We start from the raw sequence: 26,779 nt of genomic DNA on the forward strand, positions 1-26,779 counted from the left end.
TCGATTTGCAACATTTAGTATTTATTACGAGTCACAGAAACAATCCAACACAAAATATTTAGCAGCAACACAGAGATCAGCTAAATAGATATGCACAGGAAATGGAATATTAGCGGTGAAACAGAGAATATTTACAGTGAATAATCAAAGAGTTTACAGAAGCAAAATGGAAATATTTGACATTCTTCAATTCTTCCCCAACAGCCCACTCACTAAACCGAACTGAACTGGATAAGCAGACACAAATATGGATGGATGAATGCTTTAATCTCAAAATCCTAATTTGATATGTACATTCAGTATAAACAGCATTACCATATAATCATTATTAACCAAAACAGATGCATTTTTGCTCATAAATAACATCCTGGAAAACAGTGTTGTATAATTTAATGTGTAGTTTAAATCAGTGTGCTAAATCAGTCAAATCAGCTGTGTTTGTGTTTCCTTCATTCTTCTAGAAGGTGAGCATTTAATATGAAGATGGTGTCAAAATAGCATTAAATTAGGACTGTAGATAAAAGCTCTCTTCGCTTTGCAAACCCATAATAACATTTTATAAAGGCATTTTCTCAAGTGGTGAAATTCATGTCATTGTACATTTTGACATAACATTGCAGCATGGTGTTCACTGTAAATTATGTCCCGATTTACAGTAGAATAACTAATAAAGTAAAACGTGCTGTAGCGTGTGGCTACCTTGTGATCACAAGTGTCAGTCACTTAAAAAGGTTTAAAGAAACAAAGATGCACATTGTGAACTTCTCACCTCAATTGAGTCATAAAACCAAATGGTGACATTATCATAACAATGTCCAGTTTTTACATATCCATATATATATTTATAATGCTTACATGATCAGTATGTTGTAGTGTCTTGTGTGTATTAAAGGATAGAACAATAACAAGTTTCACTTCACTAAAAAATGTTCCATTAACCCAGCAATGTGCATAAATAGTACTCGCTATGTGCACAGAAGTACTGTGAACCCCAAGTCTACCTTACCATTAGAAGAGAAGAAGATTTTCTTGCATACACTTATCATCATAAGGGAAACTATATCTTCTAAGGTTACTGAAAAGAAATAGTTTGTAGAGTTGAGCTCTATTAGTTTCCACCAGCGAAAGAATATAATCTCACAATCTAAGTAGTTACTCAAAGGAACACAAAGCTCCCTGCTCTAATATTGAAATGCCTTTTTATCACAGCTCTTTCACTTCATCTTGGGACAAACTGAACTTTCCTCTCCGCGGGACGCATTGTGTCCCTGCTGAATTCTCTGAGGTAACCGGGAGTGGCTCCAGAGCAGAGGAAATGTGATTAAATCAACTCCTGTACCCTGGAGGACACACTGCGGGGAGAAAGTCAGTTCTGGACGTGTCTAGACCAAGTGCGCCCCCTGCAGGGATGTTAGATGGGTGTATCTGGCTGAAGAAGAAGAAGAAGAGGCGTGGGATGCTGCTCTTCTTTTCAGCTCTCTGGAGATCTGGAGCCAAGATAGCGGATAGCAGCAGCATCCATACAGGCAGTCGCTCCACACACTCCCCTGTGAGACACACGAAGAGAAGCTTGAACGCAAGTGGGAGGCTCAAACAAAAGGTGAACATTTACATTTAGGTGTGAAAGAAACGCCAAGCAGCAGATTGGTACTGCAGTAAACCAGCACGATTACTTAAAGTCAGACTACAAATAGAGTCAAATATTTACATTACAGTTTTGCAACATTTCTTTTTGGCAAAGAAGGCCAGATTTTAAAAAATGCATGCAGTGTGGATAAAAGCAGGCCGTGTCTTTGTCAGTGCAGGAGTACTAAGTGTTCTTGTGTTTCAGTGAGAATCCTCTCTCTGAGGACACCGGCTTTCTTGCAGCCAAGTCTTTGCTCATAGCAACAGAGAAAGGACTTGTCAGTAATGTCAGGATGAAAATGCTGGTGGGTGAGATTTGATAAATCAATAAAGTCTGAGAAACAGCAAAACAGCCGATGTTCATTCCATGCACAGCTTCGGCATGTGATTTTCCCTTCATGATACTGAGTCAGCACAGCAACTTTGAGGCCAGTTTCTGTCGGTTTTCTTTCCCTACTATCACTCCTCGCTGTAGAACAGTAGGTCTAGCCTTGTGTAAGTTAAACCTCTAGCTTCATTTTGGCTTGATTATGATGTAATATGACCTTTACCAACAGACAGCATTTATTAGGCCTAATTGGAAGTTTTGTGTGGGTCTGTGAAGTTTTGGCAAATGAAGTCCTGTTCTTCTATTTTGATTAACAGATACATTAGTCTGTGCACTGCACCTCTATGGTTTATGGATACAGCTAAACAAGCTTGCTTTGCAGATCATCAAGTGATCTATTAGTTGAGTGTGGCCCACAGACCAGCAGCATCCAATGCAAACCTTTTGTACAGAACTGACAAAAGGAGGAGAGGACACTACTGTACTCTTACAGAAAATCTCCAAAACAGCATTTGTCTTCCTTCCAACTCTTTGTTTCTAGTCAGCAAAGCAGACTAAACCTTTTTAACACTGAGAAATATGGTTGGTTAGAAGACTTGCCAGCTCATGAAGGTTTAAAAAAAACCCATAAACTATTACCGACATCTGATAAACACAAATTACAAACACTTTCAGGGTACACATCAGACAGATTTTTCTCTCAAAACTACGTCAATGTCATGCTAATGATAAAAGACAGCTCGTTTGATGTGTCTCCGCAGTTGAAAGACTTTTGCGGGTATTTTGACAAGTCCCTGGCATTACATCAGATAAAAATTAAGATATTTCACTTTCAAGCCCAAAAAATAATGAGAACAAGTTGTACCAAATTCCATGCGAGTCCAATTACTTGTTTAAGACATTTCATCTATAAGGTGAATCTCATAGTAACACTACAAGAAATCCTGCTGGCCTTGGTAATCACCAGTGTCTACCCCAGTGATTCTCTGGGCACCATGAATGTCTATGAACAGTGAAACTGGGGGTAACTGAAGAAAATATAGCGGGATAAATATATTTAATTCTTACAGAAAGATGACCCTGAACATCAGAGTATGTAAGTAAGTTTCATTTTCATGTTATGTACCGTTACGGCCTTATCTCTTTCCTCTTATGAGAGAATAGTTGCCTTGTTGCACAAACAGCCTACATGCTGGGACTTGTTTTCATAAGAATTTTTGGCACCCTCCTAGCTCATGCTCTGCGGTATTGACAGCCACTGACAGCCCACTCCACCTCCATTAAAGCCAACATTACCAACCACCTCCTTCTCTCCGATGGCAGCGCTCCAGCATCTGCCTTGCTGGCCTTCAACCACTCCCACCTTATCGCTCCTTTTCTTCACTGTCCCAGAAAGGACAGCCTGGCCTTATCCGACATCAAACTGAACATTTGCTGTTTGCATGGGAAACAGCTGTTTCATATTAGCTGAGCACTGATCAGTGACGGCGACCTGATGTCTATCAGGAGTCTGTGTTCACACATGCAGGTGGATGAGTGCTCAGTGTGGACAAACACAGCAGTGAGGCAGTAGGTGGGTGCCGGAGCAGTTCAGTACTTAGTTGTTTATTCATTTGGTTATTCATAGCAGTTATGCGGACTTATTTATTTAATAATTAACAAATATCTAATGTTACCGCACAGACTAACAATATTGTTTGCGTTGCTCAAGTAATAACTGGTGTCATTACGGTAACACATAGTGACGCTGGATCTATTTCTCCTGTGTGCTGTTATTGTGATTCATCACTTATATACCTCAATCTCCTCAGCTACAATCAGAATTATTCAAAGGCCCAGCAGCTCTGTGTAATTGAGCTGGGGACACAATGCGCTGCATCAGGAAGCAATCAGCTGCATTCTGTTTATCATGACATCAACTACAACTACAGGGATAGATTCCTTCATTTGAATGAAAGACTTTATAATCGCTAACAGTTAAAGTAAAGTTTAACTTGTGTTTGAAAAATGACGGCTTTGTCATTTATTCACTGAGAAAACTGTGACAAAAGCTTTAATCACATCAGTGTTGGTGCCAACACTGAATTTAAACAGAGACCATGGTCAGTTTTGTTCACTGGCAATTGCATATAAGATTTATTCAGACAATATGCCTATATCCTATTAAATACCGCCAACAGAAGAAGGGGGGAAAACATTGAAACCCGCTCAAACAACAGTACAGAGCCACATATGACTACATGGTACAGAAGTGGCACCTGTTTTGCAGAACAGCTAAGTTCTATTAATACAGTCTTAATGAAGTTAATAACAGATGCTTGTGTACAGAAGTGCTCCCTTAACTTCGAGACATTATTTTTTGATGACAGCACACATCAAATAATACTGTGAGTATTGAAAACTAAAAATAAAATTGTGGTTTTTTTGGCTTGAACTGGTGGTAAAAAATGATAAGCTAGCTAGCATTTAATCACAAACCTCACTAAAACTCATGTGAAGCAGCTCCCCAGCTTCAGATAGTAGTTTCTAGTACTATCATCAGTGAAGCACATGGGAAAATACATTTTTGAAGACATGGTGTCAGTCTTTTCAGAGGAGTTTAAAAAACTCGTAGTGTCCAGGACAAGGAGACATGTAGCCTTTCTGTGTGATTGCTATCAGTATTAGCATTAGCAAAATGTTCCTTTTCATTCACTAACCATTTGTGTTTACTAAGCAGCAACCTGTGGAGCTCTGGACTCACTAAAATGTGAGTATCTAGTATTTTATCTGTATCTTAGCAGTAAATAGTTACTGTCTCTATGAAATCGAAGCTTGCTAGCACTGTGTTGTAACTTTAGCTTAGCACTCCATCTTGTCAGTCAAAGACAGTCATTTCTACCACAAAAAAAGAAAGAAAAAACATTTGCCACCACTCCATTGTCCATTAAAAATAGATTTGGATAGGATTTAAGCCCAAACACTGGAATAAATAAGAACTTGAATTAAATAATTACTAAACTGCTACAAAGACCCACCTTGGAACTTTATAGTCTAAGGCGCAATATCTCCATCTCCTTAGGCTCTAAAGTTCCAAACTTGAGACTGACTAGAACAGCGGTCCCCAACCTTTTTTGCGCCACGGACCGGTTTATGCCCGACAATATTTTCACGGACCAGCCTTAAGGTGTCGCGGATAAATACAACAAAATAAAACTAGTACCGCTACCGAAAAAAAGAAGATTTATTCATAACACACGTGAAAAGACCCAGGAAAACCGAGTTAACGATAAAAACGATAACAAAATAACGCTGAAAACCGATAAAAACCCTGAAACCATACATTTCACACCTGAGCCTCAACTCTCGCGGCCCGGTACCAAACGACTCACGGACCGGTACCGGTCCAAGGCCCGGGGGTTGGGGACCGCTGGACTAGAAGACATGAACTAAAATATCTATTTGTGCATATTTCTCTAGGTTGTATTATGTAAGTGTTACTGGAGGTTTCCTTATTTCAAATATACATATACTGACATTTTTTGTCATTAATGCTTAATTTTATTATTAATTCTATTATTAATGTTTTGGTGAGGCTCAGAGAAGCCAGCTGCCCCTAGTGGGGTTAGAGATGCTTAGACCTCACAGGTTTTATTTTAAAATGTCATGTCAATTTGAGTGTGGTACATCTTAGAATTTAATCAGAAAACAATTTTATGTGTTTGTTTGTTTGTTTTTTTAAAGGCATAATTTATGCTGTTTTCTAATACCTTTATGCCATATCGCTGCCTGACAGAAGCCCTCATGGCAAGAGAGGCTGGCGGTACACAGCCTATACAGTCCAGCAGAGGTAGGCAGGGGCATGCTCCCACTGCACTGGTCACTTTACAGGTAAAGACTGGGAGGCAGCACAGGGCAAAACAGCCTGCATAGATTACATAAATACACTATATTAAATCACTGGCAGCTAATAAGAGTTCAATCCAACTATCAGTCAATCACTGGGGATCAGCAAAGACAATGTAATAATTTCATATACTTACAGTCGCCCATGTCTTTGTAGCACTCACACAGACCAGTGCTCCATTGCCCTTCCTCTTGAACCGTGCTCTGTGGCTGAACCTGTACCACCTGTCGCAACATTGTTGAACTATTCAAAAGAAAAGTGGATTAACATAAGAAGATAAAAGATAAGAAGAAAACTATATTACAATTGCAAATAAATTCCTTGGCGATGCTCATTACATATTGAAGTTTAGTCCATCTATCCATTTTCTGTTGCTTATTCAAGTTTGGGTCAGAGCAGAGATACCCTGACCTTCCTTTCCCAAGATCATCTGTGGGGACATTGAAGCATTCCCATGCCAACCAAGAGATTTAATCTTGCCAGCGTCGTGGAGAGATCCTATCCTGAATCTGCCTTCTACCCTTCTCCTGGTAGCACATGGTAGGAAACACCTCACCTAGGAGGCATCAAGGAGTCACCCTAATCAGATGCACTAATTACCTCAGTTGGCTCCTTTCAGTGTGAAGGAGAACTGGCTCTACTCTAAGTCCCTCCCATATGACCAAGGAGCAGTCCAAAGCGTGGTTGGACTGCATTGCTCCTTCTGAGTATGAGGCTCAATTCATCCCCCTTTGTCCCGGTCCTTGCCTTCACTGCAGAAGGTGTGTGGGATTGAAGAGATTATTGAAGCATTCTTTCTACCACCATTATACTCTCATTTGAGGTTAGCAGCTGTCCTTGCCCACTCTGTGCAGTGTGAGGAAGAAGTCACTACCCCTTCCTGTTTCACCTGATGATTTGCTAGAAATACCTTGAAGTTGACCAAGTCTTTGCTTTAGCCACTGCCAGGGTCATATTGTCAACTGCCTCCGGAGTCCAACAGGCTTGCCACGCTTGACAGGACTCCTTCTTCATCTTAGCTGCTACCTTCACCTCTGCGGTCTATCTGGTTTGGGAGTTACTGCCACTCAGGCATCAACTACCTTGGAGCCACAGCTGCATAAATCAGCTTTGGCAACAGAGGTGCACGATATGAGGGACTAATTGTGGACCCTTGGAATGCTCTCAAAGCTTTACCAAAGCTGGGATTTGAAGATCCTGTGGAGCAGGCTTTTCCCAGACACTCCTTAAGAGCCTTTACTGTACATAGAGTAAACCAGGTTTCTCCAGCATCTTCCACTGCCGCCTGATCCAACTCAACACCAGTTGGCAATCAGCTGATGCCTCTGTCTCTCTCTTTACCAAGATTTCTAAGACATATGGTTGCAGGTTTAATGATAAGATTACAAAATCAATCCTCAAACTGTGTCTTAGGGCATCCTGGTGCCAAGTGCACTTATGGACAGTCTTATGCTCAAATACAGTGTTTGTAATTGACACACAGTGGTTAGCACAGAAGTGCAACAAGAAAACACCACATGAATTCAGATCACTCAGGTCTTCCCTCCCAATCACACCGTCATTGTCCATGTGAACGCTGAAGCATTCCAGCTGAACAATTGTGTCCCCATCACGCATACCTTCAAACATCTTCCCCAGGGACCCCAAGAAGGTTGAGTACAAACATGATGTGGCACATGAGCACAAATGACAGTCAGGACCTGTTCCAGGTTCCAGGTCCAAGGCACACAGAAGCAATTCTCTAATCCACTGGGGGGAAAAACTCCAATCTGCAGGTACCAAACTGGACAAATACAAGTCTACCTACTCCTGCTCACCACCTCTTCTACCAGAAGTCATATTTCATACTCCTAAAGCCAGATTCAACCAGAAACCAGGCTCAGGGTCACCAGGATTTCCACCCCTGACCCCTGCCCGATCCACAAAGTATAAAACTCCCTGAGTCGGGAGTTCACCACAGAAATTAGACATTCCCTCATTCAAAAATGAAATTATATTATTAATAGGTTAGGAATATGGAAAATAAACACCTGTGAACATTTTTGCAGTTACTGTAGCAATGAGTTATTTTTTGTTTATTTCTGCCCCTGCATAACCCACACAGATTAACATCTCTACACAGCAGCAAAAAAAAACAAAACAGGTACAGATGTACAAACTAGCAAACTTTGCATTTGTGACCTCGGGAGCGAGCTGCCTCACCTCTCACTCATTAAAGTATTAAACACTGCTGTCTTCTAACATGAGCTGTTATTTAGCTTTATCTCTTCAGCCACATTCCAATCACTGAGGAGATAAAATATTCCACTAGAACTCTGTTACAGGAGCAGGCCGGGTTACAGGCAGCCTTCCGTCTGAGGAATAATTCGCATCGCTGTTCCAGAGAGTGTGGAAATGTTCAACCAGACTTGATAGAATAGATGACTCACCTTATCCAAACCGTTGTAAGCCAAGTTTTCTGCTCTACTCTGTTTCACTTTTTCTTTCTTTTACTCTTCCCTTTTTACTTACATATATGAATGCTGCTCTTTAGTCACCACCTGACTGTAATGTTTTGGTGTAAATATGGGTGAAACGAGACAAACAGGCCCTTTTGTTCCCATGACAGTTTGCTTTGCTGACCTGCAGTGTGCTGAGTCCAGTGACAGGTTAGTTAAGTGTAAAAATTAGTTTAGACACAAACATTTGTAGGAAGCTATGTAAAATAAAACGATTGCATAACTCAACACCTCTAATTTAAAAAATGAGTAATTTGGAATTTCACCATCCGAACAGGGTTTCCAGTGATTCTTCTTGGTAAACCGTTTCACCACAAACAATGCCTCCACTATGATATCTGATTTCTCATTATCCTTGTTGAAGTGTGCAAAACAGATAACAGGAAAGGCCCATTCACTAACGCTTACGCTTATCACACAGAACCTGTTGTTCTCCTGCATGAGGGCTAAAGCTGAGACGAATGATCATAAAAGAGATTAAAAGAGGTGACATTCCACGTAGGCAGTAAATAGGTGGGTATGGAAAATATAAGAAAATAGAGATTATTCACAGCACAAACTGACAAGAAATAGATAGAAAAGAAGAGAGGGGAATGGTGGGAAGGACATTAATATTTTCATAGAAGATATAAAGCACTAAAAATAACTCCGTTTCATATCGTGTTTCATACTGTGGTGATCTGTTGTAATACTGTACTTAATATTTCACAGGCCCACAGAGTAATGTTCTCATTTCACAACCAAAATGCAATAGTTGTGAAATAAAGCAAAGCTAGACTTTGTCATTTTGGGAAACACCTATTTCCTTAGTTTAAACTTAGAAAGCAAGATTCCAGTAAAATCCACAATTTCGTGGTGTTTATATCAAATTCTGACTCTACCATCCTAAAGTCACAGCAAAAACTGTCCAATGTAGTTGAACAAATGCAACAAAACTTTTAGCATGAACAGAAAAGGGGAGGAGAGGCACAACAGGGTTTTACAGCCATCTGTAAAACACGGTGGCGGCTCTGTCATGGTTTGGAGCTGCATTTTAGACAGTGGTGTTGGTGATCTTTTCAAAATTGACAGAATTATAAACATTGAAATGTACTGACAGACTTTAATCTACCAGGCAAGAGCATCTAGAAAGTCTTGATGCATGCTCAATCATCTAAGTAAATCCCAAAAGGTTGATTCTGTTCATCTGGACGCAGCGTTTTCAGTGGCAGAAACGTTTCGTAAATCATCCAAATGACTTCTTCAGTCTCAGCTGACTGCAGGTTTCCCTAACCTCATAAACAGTTCATTGAAACTAGCACCACTTGGTATAAGTGGTTTAGTATAAACTGACAAGGAGAGACAAGATGAGAACTGAAAAGGGGGACAGGCTGGAATAATTCTGTATCCTGATAAAAAGAAATATAAAGGTCCATGAGACAACTTTGTGGTGATATAGAAATAAAATGTAACTGAACTGAATATTTAGAAAAATGAAAAAGAATGTTGTGTCCAGACAAAAAGCTATAATTCTATGTAACAGTGGCAACTGCTTCATCCGCGGTGAAACATAACCACAGTTTCATAACCATCACATTCAAAGCAGCGCGTGCTTTAATGACATCAGGGGAAATCCTTCCCTTTTCCTTTAAATTTTGAATGGAAGAACTGAAACTGATCTCATTTTTTTGTAAATATATGATGGAACCAAAAAATAATACAATAATTCATACAATAATATGAACACAAAACTCTGATAAAGATCTGTTTTTATTTACAGCAGCAGAAAATTCACAAACATAAAACAAGAATACTATCATACAAAATAGGATTTCATGTCAAGTTCATTTATGATTCCACTGATTTATATCAGAACGGTGTAGCAGACCCCCCAAACACACTTATGTGGCAGAATCGCAGAAGCTCTGGACGCTCTACAAAAAGACAAAAATCAAACAACACCAACTTAAATATCTTTACTGAACATTATTACAGGATCCATGAACTTCAAACAAACATGACTGCTTTTTACTTACTGTTTTGTTTTCCTGCGCTGCAGAGGCATTTTTTCAGAGCCTGTTTCTCTTTGCTGTCTGTGGGCATGAGTGGTTGGGGACACCTAAGCTTGCCTCTGGAAAACTCTGCAAGACAGAATAGAGGTGGTCACTGAAACCATTTAACTCCAGTCATTGCCAGTTAACCAACTTTATGTGGCATCATGGTAACATTTACAACGGCACACATTTGCAGTCGATCTTTTCGAGATAGGACACACTTCAATATAGCATCATAGCAGCCCTGAGGACTGCAATGTTGGTGTTTGTGTGTTTTGTTGCAATTACAACTGCAACAATGACATTACCAAACAAAACTGCTGGTAACTTACGGGTGCATCTGCATCTGAGAATGTCCAGTTTGGTCACACCAGACTGAGCAACAGACTCTGCACTCGCTGGAAAAGAAAAGACAACAAGTAAGAAATCATTTATACGAACCGTAACACATTATCCATCAACCCCGTATAACATTTCCTCTCAAACTCACGGGCAGACAAAGTGGTGCACAATAGTTTACATTTAAACTGAGTCAGTTAGTTATTGTCCCATTGATGAGTAAAACAGCAACATAAACATCCATGCATAAAAGGTTCAAAGCTAATGATCCTTGTATGTACCTGTGCTGTCACACAAGCTGCTGACCAGAACGATGAGCAGCAGCGTGATCCCTGTGATCCTGGACATGATGGCGAAGGTTCGTCTGTTCCCGCTGACGTGTTCAGATTCTTCTGCAGAAGACGAGGATCTGCGGGGAGTTATATACCCCCGCAGCGAGTCCACACTGACACGGTGTGGGGAGTTTGAACTTACAGATCAGTCCTGACATGTTTAAGGGGGATGTTTTCTTGTTTGTTAAAGTTTTTGTTTTATTTGTTCAGATGCTATCTCAGCTTTGCATGGATTCATCTGTAAAATCTTAGAACTTATCCAAATCGTTGGAAAACTGAGTGCTGGCCACAATTTTTGCACTGTGGCATTACTGAGGTGTAAATTTAAAACCAGGCTTCATCAGAGAGACTCAATGGATCCTGAACAGATGTGTGTAGGAGAGTTCAGTGTAACCAAAGATGGACGCTGTCCCCCACTAGACCCAAAGAATCATTTGGTAGTGCGATCTAAATGATAACAAGCCAGACATGTTTTTGCACTGGTCTATGAAGTTTTAATGTTTTAATGCTATGGATATCTCCCCTTCTTTTTTTTTAACTGGAAAAACTGCATGAAATTGTTGCCAAGATGGCTGCTGCCGAGTGGACTTGCTCCTACAAGCCTTTGAGGAACATTAGAGACAAAATGGCGCTTTGCCTGCAGAGTTCTGCTATAAACCTGAAATCAGATGGATCGTATTATTTGGAAAAACAAGCCTCTGTGTTCACATGACAGTTATGTCTGCTGACCTGCAGGATTTGGGTTTCAAAGAGAGAACTCTAAAAGGACTCATGGCCCACAGGTTTTACTTCACTATTCAGTGACAGAGAGTGTGCCTGTGTTGGTACAATGGGCTAATGTCATTTGTTTCCATTAGTGCTGGGGGCGATCGTGGCTCAAGAGTTGGCAGTTCGTCTTGTAATCGGAAGGTTGCCGGTTCGCGCCCCGGCTCCGACAGTCTCAGGTCGTTGTGTCCTTGGGCAAGACACTTCACCCTTTGCCTACTGGTGGCACCAGTGTCCGGCAGCCTCGCCTCTGTCAGTGTGCCCCAGGGCAGCTGTGGCTGCAATGTAGCTCGCCATCACCAATGGGTGGATGACTGAATGTAGTGTAAAGTGCTTTGGGGTCCTTAGGGACTAAGTAAAGTGCTATACAAATACAGGCCATTTACCATTTCAACTAAAGGAAAATACGACTATTTAAGTTTGAAAGTTACACAAAATGATTTGCAAAGGCAATTCCTATTGAAGCATGTCCACATGTGCAGTGCTGGTGTGCTGATATCTAAATATTCCTTTGTCTTGGCAGATAAAGTTGTGAGTCGATGCCTCTATCAAACAAAACTTTGGTCTATTTCTTCAAGGGCCACAGCTAACAGAAATCAGCTCTGGTAGCATTAAAAATGCTACAGCCTGAAAATATATCAAGTCTGCTCAGAAATGTAGGATCTGATTATTAACAGTAACTGACAGTAAGACAAGAACAGGACGTGTGAGGCTATCATGTGAAAAGTGATTCTGTGTCTTGATTTTGTTGTTTTCAGTTGAAGGCATGCAAGAAAATTTAACCTTTTAAAAAAAAGAAGATGAACGGTATCATCAGTTTATATATCAGTGGACATTCCTGCCTGTGTGGTGAGGATTTCGTAACAGCATTGAAGAAATGAGTCGTTTATTTCACAAGCATTTCTGCCATTGAAGCAACACACGCTTTGATGACATTTAGGGAAAATGTCCCTTTAATCTCTTGTTTAACTCTGGATGACATAGAAACCACTCTCACGTTTGTGCTGAACTTCTTTCACTATAGTTCAACATAAAGACTGGAGGGCAGGAAGCTGGGAAACAAGTAATCCTCCATAGAAATGGTTCACTATTAATCAATGTATTTATGTTATTGTCTCTATGAAATCTATGAACACAATTCAGAGTGAGACCAGATCACATTTAACAATAATGGTTTCCCTTTCATATTTTTAAAGTTTCAAAATACTAAAAAAAAAGGACAAAAAATTGAATAATTGGATATTAAAAATGTTCATTTCAGTTGTTTTCAAGATTGAGGACTTTTTCAGTTAAATATGTGGAAACACAAAAGGACACAAGACTGTATGTGATAAAAAAAATATCTGTCTTTATTTACAATTTCAGAGAAAATCACAAACATCTACATAACAAGATTAATGTCATACATAACAGGATATTAAGTTTGGTTAGTCAGTGACTGGACTTGTTTATCTTAGAGGGGTGTAGGAAAGTCGATCACATGGCAGAATCGCAGAAGCTCTGGACGCTCTACAAAAGACAAAAATCAAACAACACCAACTTAAATATCTTTACTGAACATTATTACAGGATCCATGAACCTCAAACAAACATGACTGCTTTTTACTTACTGCCTTGTTCTCCTGCGCTGCAGAGGCATTTTTTCAGAGCCTGTTTCTCTTTGCTGTCTGTGGCCATGAGTGGTTGGGGACACCTAAGCTTGCCTCTGGAAAACTCTGCAAGACAGAATAGAAGTGGTCACTGAAACCATTTAACTCCAGTCATTGCCAGTTAACCAACTTTATGTGGCATCATGTTAATATTTACAACAGCACACATTTGCAAACCAATCCATAGGACACACTTCAATATAGCATCATAGCAGCCCTGAGGACTGCAATGTTGGTGTTTGTATATGTGTTTTGTCATTGTTGCAGTTGTATTTTTAACCACACAGAATAGAAAAACTGCTGGTAACTTACGGGTGCATCTGCATCTGAGAATATCCAGTTTGGTCACACCAGACTGAGCAACAGACTCTGCCCTCAGTGAAAAAGAAAAGCAAACAAGTAAGAAATCATTTATACGAACCGTAACACATTATCCATCAACCCTGTATAACATTTCCTCTCAAACTCACGGGCAGACAAAGTGGCGCACAATAGTTTACATTTAAACTGAGTCAGTTGGTGAGTAAAACAGAGTAATAGAGCCATGCATAAAAGGTTCAAAGCTAATGATCCTTGTATGTACCTGTGCTGTCACACAAGCTGCTGACCAGAACGATGAGCAGCAGCGTGATCCCTGTGATCCTGGACATGATGGCGAAGGTTCGTCTGTTCCCGCTGATGTGTTCAGATTCTTCTGCAGAAGACGAGGATCTGCGGGGAGTTATATACCCCCGCAGCGAGTCCACACTGACACGGTGTGGGGAGTTTGAACTTACAGATCAGTCCTGACATGTTTAAGGGGGATGTTTTCTTGTTTGTTAATGTTTCTGTTTTGTTGTTCAGATGCTATCTCAGCTCTGCTTGGATTCATCTGTAAAATCTTAGAACTTATCCAAATCGTTGGAAAACTGAGTGCTGGCCACAATTTTTGCACTGTGGCATTACTGAGGTGTAAATTTAAAACCAGGCTTCATCAGAGAGACTCAATGGATCCTGAACAGATGTGTGTAGGAGAGTTCAGTGTAACCAAAGATGGAGGCTGTCCCCCACTAGACCCAAAGAATCATTTGGTAGTGCGATCTAAATGATAACAAGCCAGACATGTTTTTGCACTGGTCTATGAAGTTTTAATGTTTTAATGCTATGGATATGAACCCTTCCTTATCGATAAAGACTTGTTTAGCTGGAAAAAACTTCATGAAATTGTTGCCAAGATGGCTGCTGCCGAGTGGACTTGCTCCTACAAGCCTTTGAGGAACATTAGAGACAAAATGGCGCTTTGCCTGCAGAGTTCTGCTATAAACCTGAAATCAGATGGATCGTATTATTTGGAAAGACAAGCGTCTGTGTTCACATGACAGTTATCTCTGCTGACCTGCAGGATTTGGAGTTCAACTTTAAAAGGACTCATGGCCCACAGGTTTTACTTCACTATTCAGTGACAGAGAGTGTGCCTGTGTTGGTACAATGGGCTAATGTCATTTGTTTCCATTAGTGCTTTCAACTAAAGGAAAATACGACTATTTAAGTTTGAAAGTTACACAAAATGATTTGCAAAGGCAATTCCTATTGAAGCATGTCCACATGTGCAGTGCTGGTGTGCTGATATCTAAATATTCCTTTGTCTTGGCAGATAAAGTTGTGAATCGATGCCTCTATCAAACAAAACTTTGGTCTACTTCTTCAAGGGCCACAGCTAACAGAAATCAGCTCTGGTAGCATTAAAAATGCTACAGCCTGAAAATATATCAAGTCTGCTCAGAAATGTAGGATCTGATTATTAACAGTAACTGACAGTAAGACAAGAACAGGACGTGTGAGGCTATCATGTGAAAAGTGATTCTGTGTCTTGATTTTGTTGTTTCATTGTTGTTTTCAGTTGAAGGCATAAAAAAAAAAATTCAAACATTTGAAAAAAGAAGATGAACGGTATCATCAGTTTATATATCAGTGGACATTCCTGCCTGTGTGGTGAGGATTTCGTAACAGCATTGAAGAAATGAGTCGTTTATTTCACAAGCATTTCTGCCATTGAAGCAACACACGCTTTGATGACATTTAGGGAAAATGTCCCTTTAATCTCTTGTTTAACTCTGGATGACATAGAAACCACTCTCACTTTTGTGCTGAACTTCTTTTACTATAGTTCAACATAAAGACTGGAGGGCAGGAAGCTGGGAAACAAGTAATCCTCCATAGAAATGGTTCAATGTTACTCAATGTATTTATGTTATTGTCTCTATGAAATCTATGAACACGTTTCAGAGTGAGACCAGATCACATTTAACAATAATGGTTTCCCTTTCATATTTTTAAAGTTTCAAAAATACTAAAAAAAGGAGAAAAATTGAATAATTGGGTATTAAAAATGTTCATTTCAGTTGTTCTCAAGATTGAGGACTTTTTCAGTTAAATATGTGGAAACACAAAAGGACACAAGACTGTATGTAATAAAAAAATATCTGTCTTTATTTACAATTTCAGAAAAAATCACAAACATCTACATAACAAGATTAATGTCATACGTAACAGGATATTAAGTTTGGTTAGTCAGTGACTGGACTTGTTTATCTCAGAGCGGTGGAGCAGAGTCGATCACATGGCAGAATCGCAGAAGCTCTGGACGCTCTACAAAAGACAAAAATCAAACAACACCAACTTAAATATCTTTACTGAACATTATTACAGGATCCATGAACCTCAAACAAACATGACTGCTTTTTACTTACTGTTTTGTTTTCCTGCGCTGCAGAGGCATTTTTTCAGAGCCTGTTTCTCTTTGCTGTCTGTGGCCATGAGTGGTTGGGGACACCTAAGCTTGCCTCTGGAAGACTCTGCAAGACAGAATAGAAGTGGTCACTGAAACCATTTAACTCCAGTCATTGCCAGTTAACCAACTTTATGTGGCATCATGTTAATATTTACAACAGCACACATTTGCAAACCAATCCATAGGACACACTTCAATATAGCATCATAGCAGCCCTGAGGACTGCAATGTTGGTGTTTGTATATGTGTTTTGTCATTGTTGCAGTTGTATTTTTAACCACACAGAATAGAAAAACTGCTGGTAACTTACGGGTGCATCTGCATCTGAGAATATCCAGTTTGGTCACACCAGACTGAGCAACAGACTCTGCCCTCAGTGAAAAAGAAAAGCAAACAAGTAAGAAATCATTTATACGAACCGTAACACATTATCCATCAACCCTGTATAACATTTCCTCTCAAACTCACGGGCAGACAAAGTGGCGCACAATAGTTTACATTTAAACTGAGTCAGTTGGTGAGTAAAACAGAGTAATAGAGCCATGCATAAAAGGTTCAAAGCTAATGATCCTTGTATGTACCTGTGCTGTCACACAAGCTGCTGACCAGAACGATGAGCAGCAGCGTGATCCCTGTGATCCTGGACATGATGGCGAAGGTTCGTCTGTTCCCGCTGACGTGTTCAGATTCTTCTGCAGAAGACGAGGATCTGCGGGGAGTTATATACCCCCGCAGCGAGTCCACACTGACACGGTGTGGGGAGTTTGAACTTACAGATCAGTCCTGACATGTTTAAGGGGGATGTTTTCTTGTTTGTTAATGTTTCTGTTTTGTTGTTCAGATGCTATCTCAGCTTTGCATGGATTCATCTGTAAAATCTTAGAACTTATCCAAATCATTGGAAAACTGAGTGCTGGCCACAATTTTTGCACTGTGGCATTACTGAGGTGTAAATTTAAAACCAGGCTTCATCAGAGAGACTCAATGGATCCTGAACAGATGTGTGTAGGAGAGTTCAGTGTAACCAAAGATGGAGGCTGTCCCCCACTAGACCCAAAGAATCATTTGGTAGTGCGATCTAAATGATAACAAGCCAGACATGTTTTTGCACTGGTCTATGAAGTTTTAATGTTTTAATGCTATGGATATGAACCCTTCCTTATCGATAAAGACTTGTTTAGCTGGAAAAAACTTCATGAAATTGTTGCCAAGATGGCTGCTGCCGAGTGGACTTGCTCCTACAAGCCTTTGAGGAACATTAGAGACAAAATGGCGCTTTGCCTGCAGAGTTCTGCTATAAACCTGAAATCAGATGGATCGTATTATTTGGAAAAACAAGCCTCTGTGTTCACATGACAGTTATGTCTGCTGACCTGCAGGATTTGGGTTTCAAAGAGAGAACTCTAAAAGGACTCATGGCCCACAGGTTTTACTTCACTATTCAGTAACAGAGAGTGTGCCTGTGTTGGTACAATGGGCTAATGTCAATTGTTTCCATTAGTGCTTTCAACTAAAGGAAAATACGACTATTTAAGTTTGAAAGTTACACAAAATGATTTGCAAAGGCAATTCCTATTGAAGCATGTCCACATGTGCAGTGCTGGTGTGCTGATATCTAAATATTCCTTTGTCTTGGCAGATAAAGTTGTGAATCGATGCCTCTATCAAACAAAACTTTGGTCTACTTCTTCAAGGGCCACAGCTAACAGAAATCAGCTCTGGTAGCATTAAAAATGCTACAGCCTGAAAATATATCAAGTCTGCTCAGAAATGTAGGACCTGATTATTAACAGTAACTGACAGTAAGACAAGAACAGGACGTGTGAGGCTATCATGTGAAGTGATTCTGTGTCTTGATTTTGTTGTTTCATTGTTGTTTTCAGTTGAAGGCATAAAAATAAATTCGAACGTTTGAAAAAAGAAGATGAACGGTATCATCAGTTTATATATCAGTGGACATTCCTGCCTGTGTGGTGAGGATTTCGTAACAGCATTGAAGAAATGAGTCGTTTATTTCACAAGCATTCCTGCCATTGAAGCAACACACGCTTTGATGACATTTAGGGAAAATGTCCCTTTAATCTCTTGTTTAACTCTGGATGACATAGAAACCACTCTCACTTTTGTGCTGAACTTCTTTTACTATAGTTCAACATAAAGACTGGAGGGCAGGAAGCTGGGAAACAAGTAATCCTCCATAGAAATGGTTCACTGTTAATCAATGTATTTATGTTATTGTCTCTATGAAATCTATGAACACAATTCAGAGTGAGACCAGATCACATTTAACAATAATGGTTTCCCTTTCATATTTTTAAAGTTTCAAAATACTAAAAAAAAAGGACAAAAAATTGAATAATTGGATATTAAAAATGTTCATTTTATTTGTTTTCAAGGTTGAGGACTTTTTCAGTTAAATATGTGGAAACACAAAAGGACACGAGACTCTATGTAATAAAAAAATATCTGTCTTTATTTACAATTTCAGAAAAAATCACAAACATCTACATAACAAGATTATTGTCATACGTAACAGGATATTAAGTTTGGTTAGTCAGTGACTGGACTTGTTTATCTTAGAGCACTGTAGTAAACTTGTTTTTGTAGTTCATACGGCAGAACTGCAGAAGATCTGAACGCTCTACAAGACAAAAAAAGGAAAAAAAAAGATGAAATATAGTTACTGAATGTTATCACAGGAAAGAGAAACATCTCTCTTGGACAGACAAACGTGATTGTGTTTCACTTACTCTCTTCTTGTATTTTTTTGCAGATGCATTTTAACACATCCCGCTCCTTGTTGTAGTTTGTGGGCATGAGCGGTTTGGGACACTTAAACCTGCCTGTGGAAATCTCTGCAAGAGAAGACAGCTGGTCACTGAAACCGTCTCCACATAAAAAAGCAATGTTTTCAGTAGCAGAGAACTTAGGAGAAAATTCCCTAAATGTTCAATTGGAAACCCCATCACATACGCCCATAGCAACACAAAGAATTAAGATATTTGTTTTATGTCTGTAAATTTGTTTTTGTTTGTTTTGCAATTTTTTACGCAAAGAAGATGAAAGTGGTCACTCACCTGTGCATCTGCACTTGCGAATATACAGGGATACTCCATGGGAAGGAGCTGCTGTGGAAGAAGATAACAAATAAGAAATCAGTCATGTGGAGCAGCGATACCTTACCCATCAACTCTGTAGACAGTGTCACAGTCTACAGTTTAACAGAGTCACCTGTTTACGGGCATGTTGCAGAGTAAAACTGTAACATCTCTGCAGAACAAGTGAAAAAGAATAATCGTTGCGTACCTGCGCTGCTGCACAAGCTGTTGACGAGAATGATGAGCAAGATCGTTACCGCGGTGATCCTGGACATGATGCCAAAGGTGTTTCTTCTTACTCTGAAGTGTTCAAAGTGTTCGTTGGGACGACGAGGAACTCTGAGTCCGCTGATCGCTTATGCCGACAGTTATATAGCTGCCCAGATGGTGTGTATCCATGTGGGGTCTAGAGTTTGTATTTCAGATCAGTCTTGGCATGTCTAAGAATTTTTTACTTGGATAATCTTTCAACTGTGCATGGGCTCACCTGTAAAATGTGATAAACATGGAGATAACACCCTCTCAAAAACTGTGAGCTGAATGCAAGTGACCCGGTGTATTGTTTTCTTTTCTGCACTGGGGTTAATCTTCACCATACATGAGCATTAATGCATTTCAAACCACAGAATTGTTAGTGTACACCACAGGAGGCTATTTGGTCAGATTAAAGATTAGTATGGGTGTTTAACAATCACTGCACTATTACTGACATTTCTAAGCAGAACGTAAACATAAACTGGTTTTTACCATTTTCATGTAACAGTCTTGACTTCTGGTTTTACACAAATATGGCTGATACATTAATTACAGTATTGTCAGCAGTTAGTAAATGCAACAAACAAACAAACCCCTGTTAACTGGTTTGCAATAACAAATAGAGAAAACAAACTAACCCTACTATTCATGGGAATGTAAACTCCAACTCCAAGTTGGGTTATTGCATATAATGTAAATACAAACAGAATGCAATGATTTATAAGCACATATCTTATTACCAACAGAATACAGAAAGCAGAGATTAAGATGCTCCCATCTGCCACAAAACAAAAACTGTCTGTTTAGAAACTATTTGACTTAATGTATCTGAATGCAAAAACATAAATGATTTGAATACAGTATAAAACATCAACTACATAATATATAAAGACTCTGAAAATCTGGAGAAACCTCTGTGCGCAGGGAAGAAGGCCAAAGAAGACATGTGTGATACTCTGGCTGAGCAGCACAGCATTGAAAATAGGCATGATTCTCTCATGGAAACCACTGCATGGACTCAAGAACACTTCTAGAAATCACTGTCTATGAATACAGTTCACCGTGTCATTCATAAATGCAGGCTATGCCTTTTTAGGCAGGCACATCTAAAAATGCATCATCAAAGCTGAAAAGTATGTGCATGTTTTAGAGCAACATATCTTCATAGCCAGCTGCCAAACTGCATGCTGCATCTACTCCAACAGTATGGCTTCATAGTGAAAGATTCCAGGTGCTGAACTGATCTGCCTGCAGTGCCGACTCAAGACTGTTAAGAAGAATGGGGCAACGTTCCTCTGCCTAAAATCCTGCAGCTGGCCTCCTCAGTTCCTAGATTGTTATGGACTGCCTCAGTAGGAGAAAGGATGCTACACAATGATAAACATGGCCCAGCACCAACTTCTTTGAGATGTGTTTCTGTCATCAAATTTAAAATGAATTCAGTTTTCCATAAAATGGTACATTTTCTCAGTTCAAACATGTGATTAAAATATGGGTTTATGATATTTACAAGTTACACATTATGTTTTACACTGTATCCAAACATCTTTGGGATTGGGGTTGTGCAAGAACCTTTGTATTTGCTGTCCATCAGTAAAATTTGGCCAAATCAGAACCAGTATTTCACTACATTTTACAAAGTAAGGTGACTCACAGTCACGCAAACGTCTCAAACAAAACAAAACAAAACAAAACTTTATCCATCAACTCAATCTGAAACTAAACATTTTGTTTTAGTCAGTTTTGCAAGTGCTTAATGTCTTTTTTTGTTGTCTTTATATTATTCTAAAGTTGGGTGTTTATTTTTCAGTTAATTAATATGTGTTTCCAAACCTAGTTTTAGTCTTTGGGACATGATTCTTTCATCTACAATAACCTAACTGCTCAACACTGATTATTAAAACAAAGTATTTGTGCTACATCTACATCACAGTGTGTACTTGGTAATAATTCCCCTGGTTGGAAACCAATGATTTTTAATTGATGACTGATATGAGCTTAGTTAAAGAAAATGGAAATGGTATCATACTCAAGCCTAGTCTGCCTTTTCTTCATTGAACTATGAAGCTTCCACTGAGTCAAAGATGCATTTTCAGAATTCAGCATAACATGTTTGGTGTGTTTGGACTCTCTTGAATTTCCATTGGAACTACTGTAAAAAAAAAAAAAAAAGACCACTTGAGTTTTATGTCCAACTGCAGGGCAGTGAATTTGTAATCACTGACAGTGTTGTTTAAGAAGGTAAAGATTTGTTTTTGTCTGTGTCATTTAGTCAATAAGTGGCAGAGGTAAGTGACTGGGGTTAAGTCAGGTTGCTTAGATAAGTGAAGGTGAACTCAGACATAGCCAGGGGCACTTACTCAAGGCCACAGCATACTGCAGTAACCTGAAAAAAATGACAAAGTGACAAAGCAAACAAAAAAACTTGTGTACTTTCGTGGTAAATAACAACTTCCTGTAAATACTTTCATGTTCCCCATATGAAATGAAATGAAAGTCTCTGGTAGAGGGTGTTGACGTGAAGTACCCGACATGAAGCGTTCTATGTGGTGTGTAAGGGGTGGGGGAGGGGGGTGTTATTGAACACCGTCCGTCATTGGTTGGCTCTGGAGTCACTCTCTCATTACAGGAGGTGCGTAATTACGCATTGCGCCCTCGGAACTTTGGCACACCTCCACTGTATAATCTGAAGTTCAGGGCTGTCAACCGCACGGTGACGTCCGCTAGACGCTATGAGTCAAGACACAATACGAGGAAATCCCCAAGGCCGAGAAAACGCTGAGAGGCCCCTTTAAATCGACGCTTCCTCAACGCCGTGCCAACAGAGAGAGAGAGAGAAAGAGCGCTGATAAACAACAACACGGTTCTCAGAAGCGGCTTTTACCGAATTCAGCTCTTTACTGCGGCCTCAAAGAAACGAAGGTGAGATCATATTTTTATATTTAGTCATATTTTAAGCGTCTTGTAGAGAAACCGTTGAGTTACTGTTGTTTAGAGCCGGGTGGAAAAGCTTTTCTTATTCTGACTATAGCGAGTAGATCGAACGAAGACACGTTTTGTGTCGCCGTGCTGTTGTAGTGGGCAGGAAGGGAGCTGCTACACCTGATAGTAGTAATACAACTGAAAACACGTACGAGTACACGGCTTATTGTAGTGTAAACAGCCGAGAAGTGTTGGGAGACACCTGGCAGAGCTTTTCGCTCTCTCACTCACGGTTCTTGACAAACGTGTTCACTTTAATTGACAGGTTTGGCGGACTTCCCTTCTGTAATTTCCAGCGTTTAGTCGTCTGTTGCCCATACATTCGTCGGTTAATACCATTGCGGAAGTGAGAAGCTTTCCATCACGACACAAAGCTTGGGCTGTGCGGACATCTAGCGGTCAGACACTAAAGGACGCCTCCCAGAGATGTACGGTGCTTCAGGTATCCCCGAGCTCATTCCGCCCAGCGGGCCGCCCAGGCAGCCCGGCCCGGCGGGGCAGTTCAACCCAGGACACCCCCAGGTCAACGGCCACGGTGGCGGGCCCAACCCTCAGAGACTTGGACAGAGGGCACCCAAACTAGGCCAGATCGGTCGGTCCAAGAAAGGTGAGGCTCAATACAGAAATATAAAGTGATGACCCCACCTACACAGTTTACAGTTACACAATGACAGGACAACAGGCAGCAGATGCATTTGTTCTATGTACATATGTAGTAGCAGTAGATATGTTAGAGCTCCTCATTGGCTGTTGAACTGTATTGAATTAGTCATAAATATTAATAAGGTGGATAAAATGTTGCTATTATATATGTATGTGTGTTTCTGTTAGCAGAGATGTAAACAAATAAAGATGTCTCATAGATAATGCAGAACAAGTCAATGGGCAGACATAAGCAAGGTTACAATTCAATAATTAAGTAAAGACAAATCCAACTCCACTGAAACAAAATCAAGCAACTATAGAAAAAAACCCACAAGTAGGCGTGCAGCGATACACTGATTATGGCATTCACCGTGATATCTGAGAAATGGAAAATTAGGTGTTACAGATAAGTAACTAGTTAGATAAAGAAAGTGACATCACTCTTACGTCTTTAATACTGCGTGACTGTAGCTTAGCTTGGCTAAGATAAAAAGCAGAAAACATAGCTTAGTGGGAATGGCTAGCATGTAACCCTGTGTCAAACAGCTTTTAGGTACGTTTGTTTTTAGAGGCAAGCTAGCTGTTTACCCCAATTTCCAGTGGTATTGCTACGCTAAGCTAACTGGCTAACCACTGTGGCTTCATTTTTAACATACAGATACGAGAGTGATCAATCTTTTTGTCTAATTATTTAAAAAAAGCAATGTTTGATTTGAACTTACCCTTCTTGCCCCTTTAAATTTCATTTTGCTTAAGTAGCTAATCTGTCTTGCTCCTCTCACCCCAACCGGTGGTGGCAGATGGCCCCGCCCCTCCCTGAGCCTGGTTATGCCAGAAGTTTCTTCCTGTTAAAAGGGAGTTTTTCCTTCCCACTGTCACCAAAGTGATTGCTCATAGGGGGGTGATATGATTGTTGGGTTTTCTCTATGTATTATTATAGGGTCTACCTTACAATATAAAGCACCTTGAGGCGACAGTTGTTGCGATTTGGCGCTGTTTGAATAAAATTGAATTGAATTGAATTGTAGCTAATATGTGATTATTATAATAACTGCTTGTCTGCTTTTTCCTCCTCAGTGGACCTGGATGATGAGGACTTGGATGACATCATGAACAACAACGGGCAGTGCCCTGTATCCCTGTCACCCATCTCCTAAACTTCACCAAGAAGTGCCAAAAAAGAAAACCCCCGGGTCGCCAAACCCACCCCCACACCCTCTGACAGCGATCTTGGCCTTGCTCCTGTCAAGTGTCCTACTGAAGCTTCTTCAAGGCTCAAAAACGGCTCATTTATCGCCTGTTGAAGCCCTGACTGTGTATATAGCGTTTATTTAACTTAACTTTGGTCAGACTGTGAATGAATTCGTATTGCATCGCTCTCTACACTATACCTCGGTAGGTAGTGGACTATCAGGATTTAAGAAAGATTTGAAGGAAGTGTCTATATTTTTTCAGAGCTTCTTATCAAGGGCTACATTTTAAAAGTTGCACTGAGCAAACGGTTAGATGACAAGCATCCTCTCGCCTGCCTGTTTACTGGTGAGGGTTACTGATTACCCGTGGGCTGCTTGTGTTGGAACACAAGCCTGTTAATGTGTATTGGACAGGTGAATTGTTAAGCTTTGGTTGTGCAATGACTATCATTCTCTACTCTCTCACTGATCCAAGTGGTGTACTATTATCCAGTGGATGAAAGCTCGCTAGTTGCTTTAAAAAAAAAAAAAAAAGAAAAGGAAAAAAAAAACTAATGCTAATAATTTATTTAAAAAATGAGACACTTTGTTGTGATGTTACGGCATCTGTTTGGTTTTGGTTTTTTACTTGTTTCTGAGCAGGTAACGCTTCAGTCTGTGAGATTTTTATTATGTTTCCAAATGGTGCACTTTGTGGGAATGCCTGTTATGTGCAGTGACATGTTGCAGAATTCTATGCATGAAGCATCAAAACCTGTGACTGGCATCCTGTTATTTAAGGGCTACGTAGTAGACTTTGATAAACCAAACCACCGTTTTGCTCTTCAGATCTGGTAGAGTCAGCGTTTCCCTGAGCTCATTGGTGGCTTTGACCTGCTGACTCGACAGTAAACAACAATAGCTTCATAGAGCTTTCTGTGTGTTTCCTAATGCAGGCTTTCCCAGTTTGGCTACATGACTGTGAGGACAAAAAAACAAAATGTGTACAGTAAATGACTTTGATGAAATTGCCAAATGATTCCTGATGCTACATCAGATTGATGCTTAAAAAAATTGACTCTGATTGGCATGCCGACGTGTAAAAAGTCAAACTTAATTGTATTTATGTTTATTTATAAAAAGCACTAATCTGCTTTGTGAACTACACCCACGTGGTGTGGTAATGTCTTTCAGGTTTAGGTGAACTATTGTGTCAGACTTTATAATTACAGTGTGAGGTCACAGAAACGAGCACCCTCGCTGCAGAGACAATCTTTGGATTTTTTTTAAGACGGCAGTGGCTCTCTCGGGTTGAGATGGTGTTGTCTATAAAAGGCGGCTCATGTTGATGTCATGTTCCTTTTTTTTGCTGGCTGTGAAATTGTTACTTAATTTGTTGGCGTCACGGGAGCACTGCACCTCACAGCTTACTCTCTGACTCAAAGATAGTTGTTTTGATCTTTGCATGGAAATAACTTTTCATAAAGCATCCCGGGAAATAAAACATGAATCTTTGTGGAATCTCTGTGTTTTTGTGGTTCAGCTGACTCTGAGCTCTTTTTATCACGCAGATAAACATGCAGACACTTTATTAGGTACACATGCTCAACAGCATCTAGACATGATCAAGATGACCTGCTGAAGTTCAAACCGAGCATCAAAATGGAGAAGAAAGGTGATTTAAGTGACTCTGAATGTGGGTTGGTTGTTGGTGCCAGAAAGGCTGGTCTGAATATTTCAGAAACTGCTGATCTGCTGGCATTTTAACACAACCATCTCTAAGGTTTACAGAGAATGGCCAAAGAAGAGTGAGCCACGGTTCTTTGGGTGACAATACCTTGTAGATGTCAGAGTTCATAGGAGAATAGCCAGACTACTTCAAGTTCATAGGAAGCATACAGTAACGCGCATAACATCACTCTAAATATTTTCATCAATTAGGTGTCTGTAGGGGTAAATTAAGACTCTCTAAACAACTTAAAGCATTAAGAACTCTGATAAAGTTACTAACACTTAGTATTGACTACTCCATTGCTAATAAACTGCTCCCTGAAGGTTATTTAAAGGTTCCACATAAATGTGTTTTATAAAATGTTCCTTTAAGGTTCTTTAAAAGTTGAAAATGACCACATTCAGAGAAGCTTTGGAAAATGTCCCCTCAGGGTTCTCTAAAGGTTCAGAGAATGCTCCTAGCAGGTTTTTTAAAAAGCTGGAAACACACTTCAAAGAACCATTATCCAGTCTTCCGTGAAGGTTCTCTAAAGGTTTTACACAATATAAGCTTTGATGAATGTTATGAATGGCTTCAAAAACATTCATGAAATCCTCAGAGTACTAAAGGTTACTTTTACTAGTTCAAATGAAACAGAAAGTGCAAAATCTATGAAAAGACTTTCAGTAG

The 26,779-nt window shown here is 39.9% G+C and overlaps 1 protein-coding gene and 1 long non-coding RNA gene across 6 annotated transcripts; one reads left to right on the top strand and one right to left on the bottom strand.

The window, feature by feature from the left end:
• LOC102083041 (placenta-specific gene 8 protein) lies at positions 1-8,398 on the bottom strand. 5 transcript variants are annotated; one of them, XM_005455234.3, is made up of 4 exons: positions 8,043-8,252; positions 5,977-6,083; positions 5,704-5,858; positions 1-1,547 (listed from the first exon to the last, which is right to left on the bottom strand). In XM_005455234.3, exons 1-4 carry the CDS (start codon positions 8,051-8,053, stop codon positions 1,383-1,385), a joined length of 438 nt encoding a protein of 145 aa, XP_005455291.1. In that variant the 5' UTR covers positions 8,054-8,252; the 3' UTR covers positions 1-1,382. The 5 variants fall into 5 exon arrangements, 3 of the variants coding, with proteins under 3 accessions (XP_005455291.1, XP_025761953.1, XP_019205133.1); XM_025906168.1 differs by lacking the exon at positions 8,043-8,252 and adding an exon at positions 6,751-7,135; XM_019349588.2 differs by lacking the exon at positions 8,043-8,252 and adding an exon at positions 6,441-6,726.
• Positions 8,399-22,238: 13,840 nt separating this feature from the next.
• Positions 22,239-25,899, top strand: LOC100698154 (uncharacterized). Its single transcript, XR_266591.4, has 3 exons — positions 22,239-22,501; positions 22,827-23,168; positions 24,284-25,899. It is a non-coding gene; the product is annotated as an uncharacterized LOC100698154 (long non-coding RNA).
• The last annotated feature ends 880 nt before the right edge of the window (positions 25,900-26,779 follow it).

This window comes from Oreochromis niloticus, linkage group LG3 (assembly GCF_001858045.2).
Source record: "Oreochromis niloticus isolate F11D_XX linkage group LG3, O_niloticus_UMD_NMBU, whole genome shotgun sequence".
Taxonomy (NCBI): Eukaryota; Metazoa; Chordata; class Actinopteri; order Cichliformes; family Cichlidae; genus Oreochromis; species Oreochromis niloticus.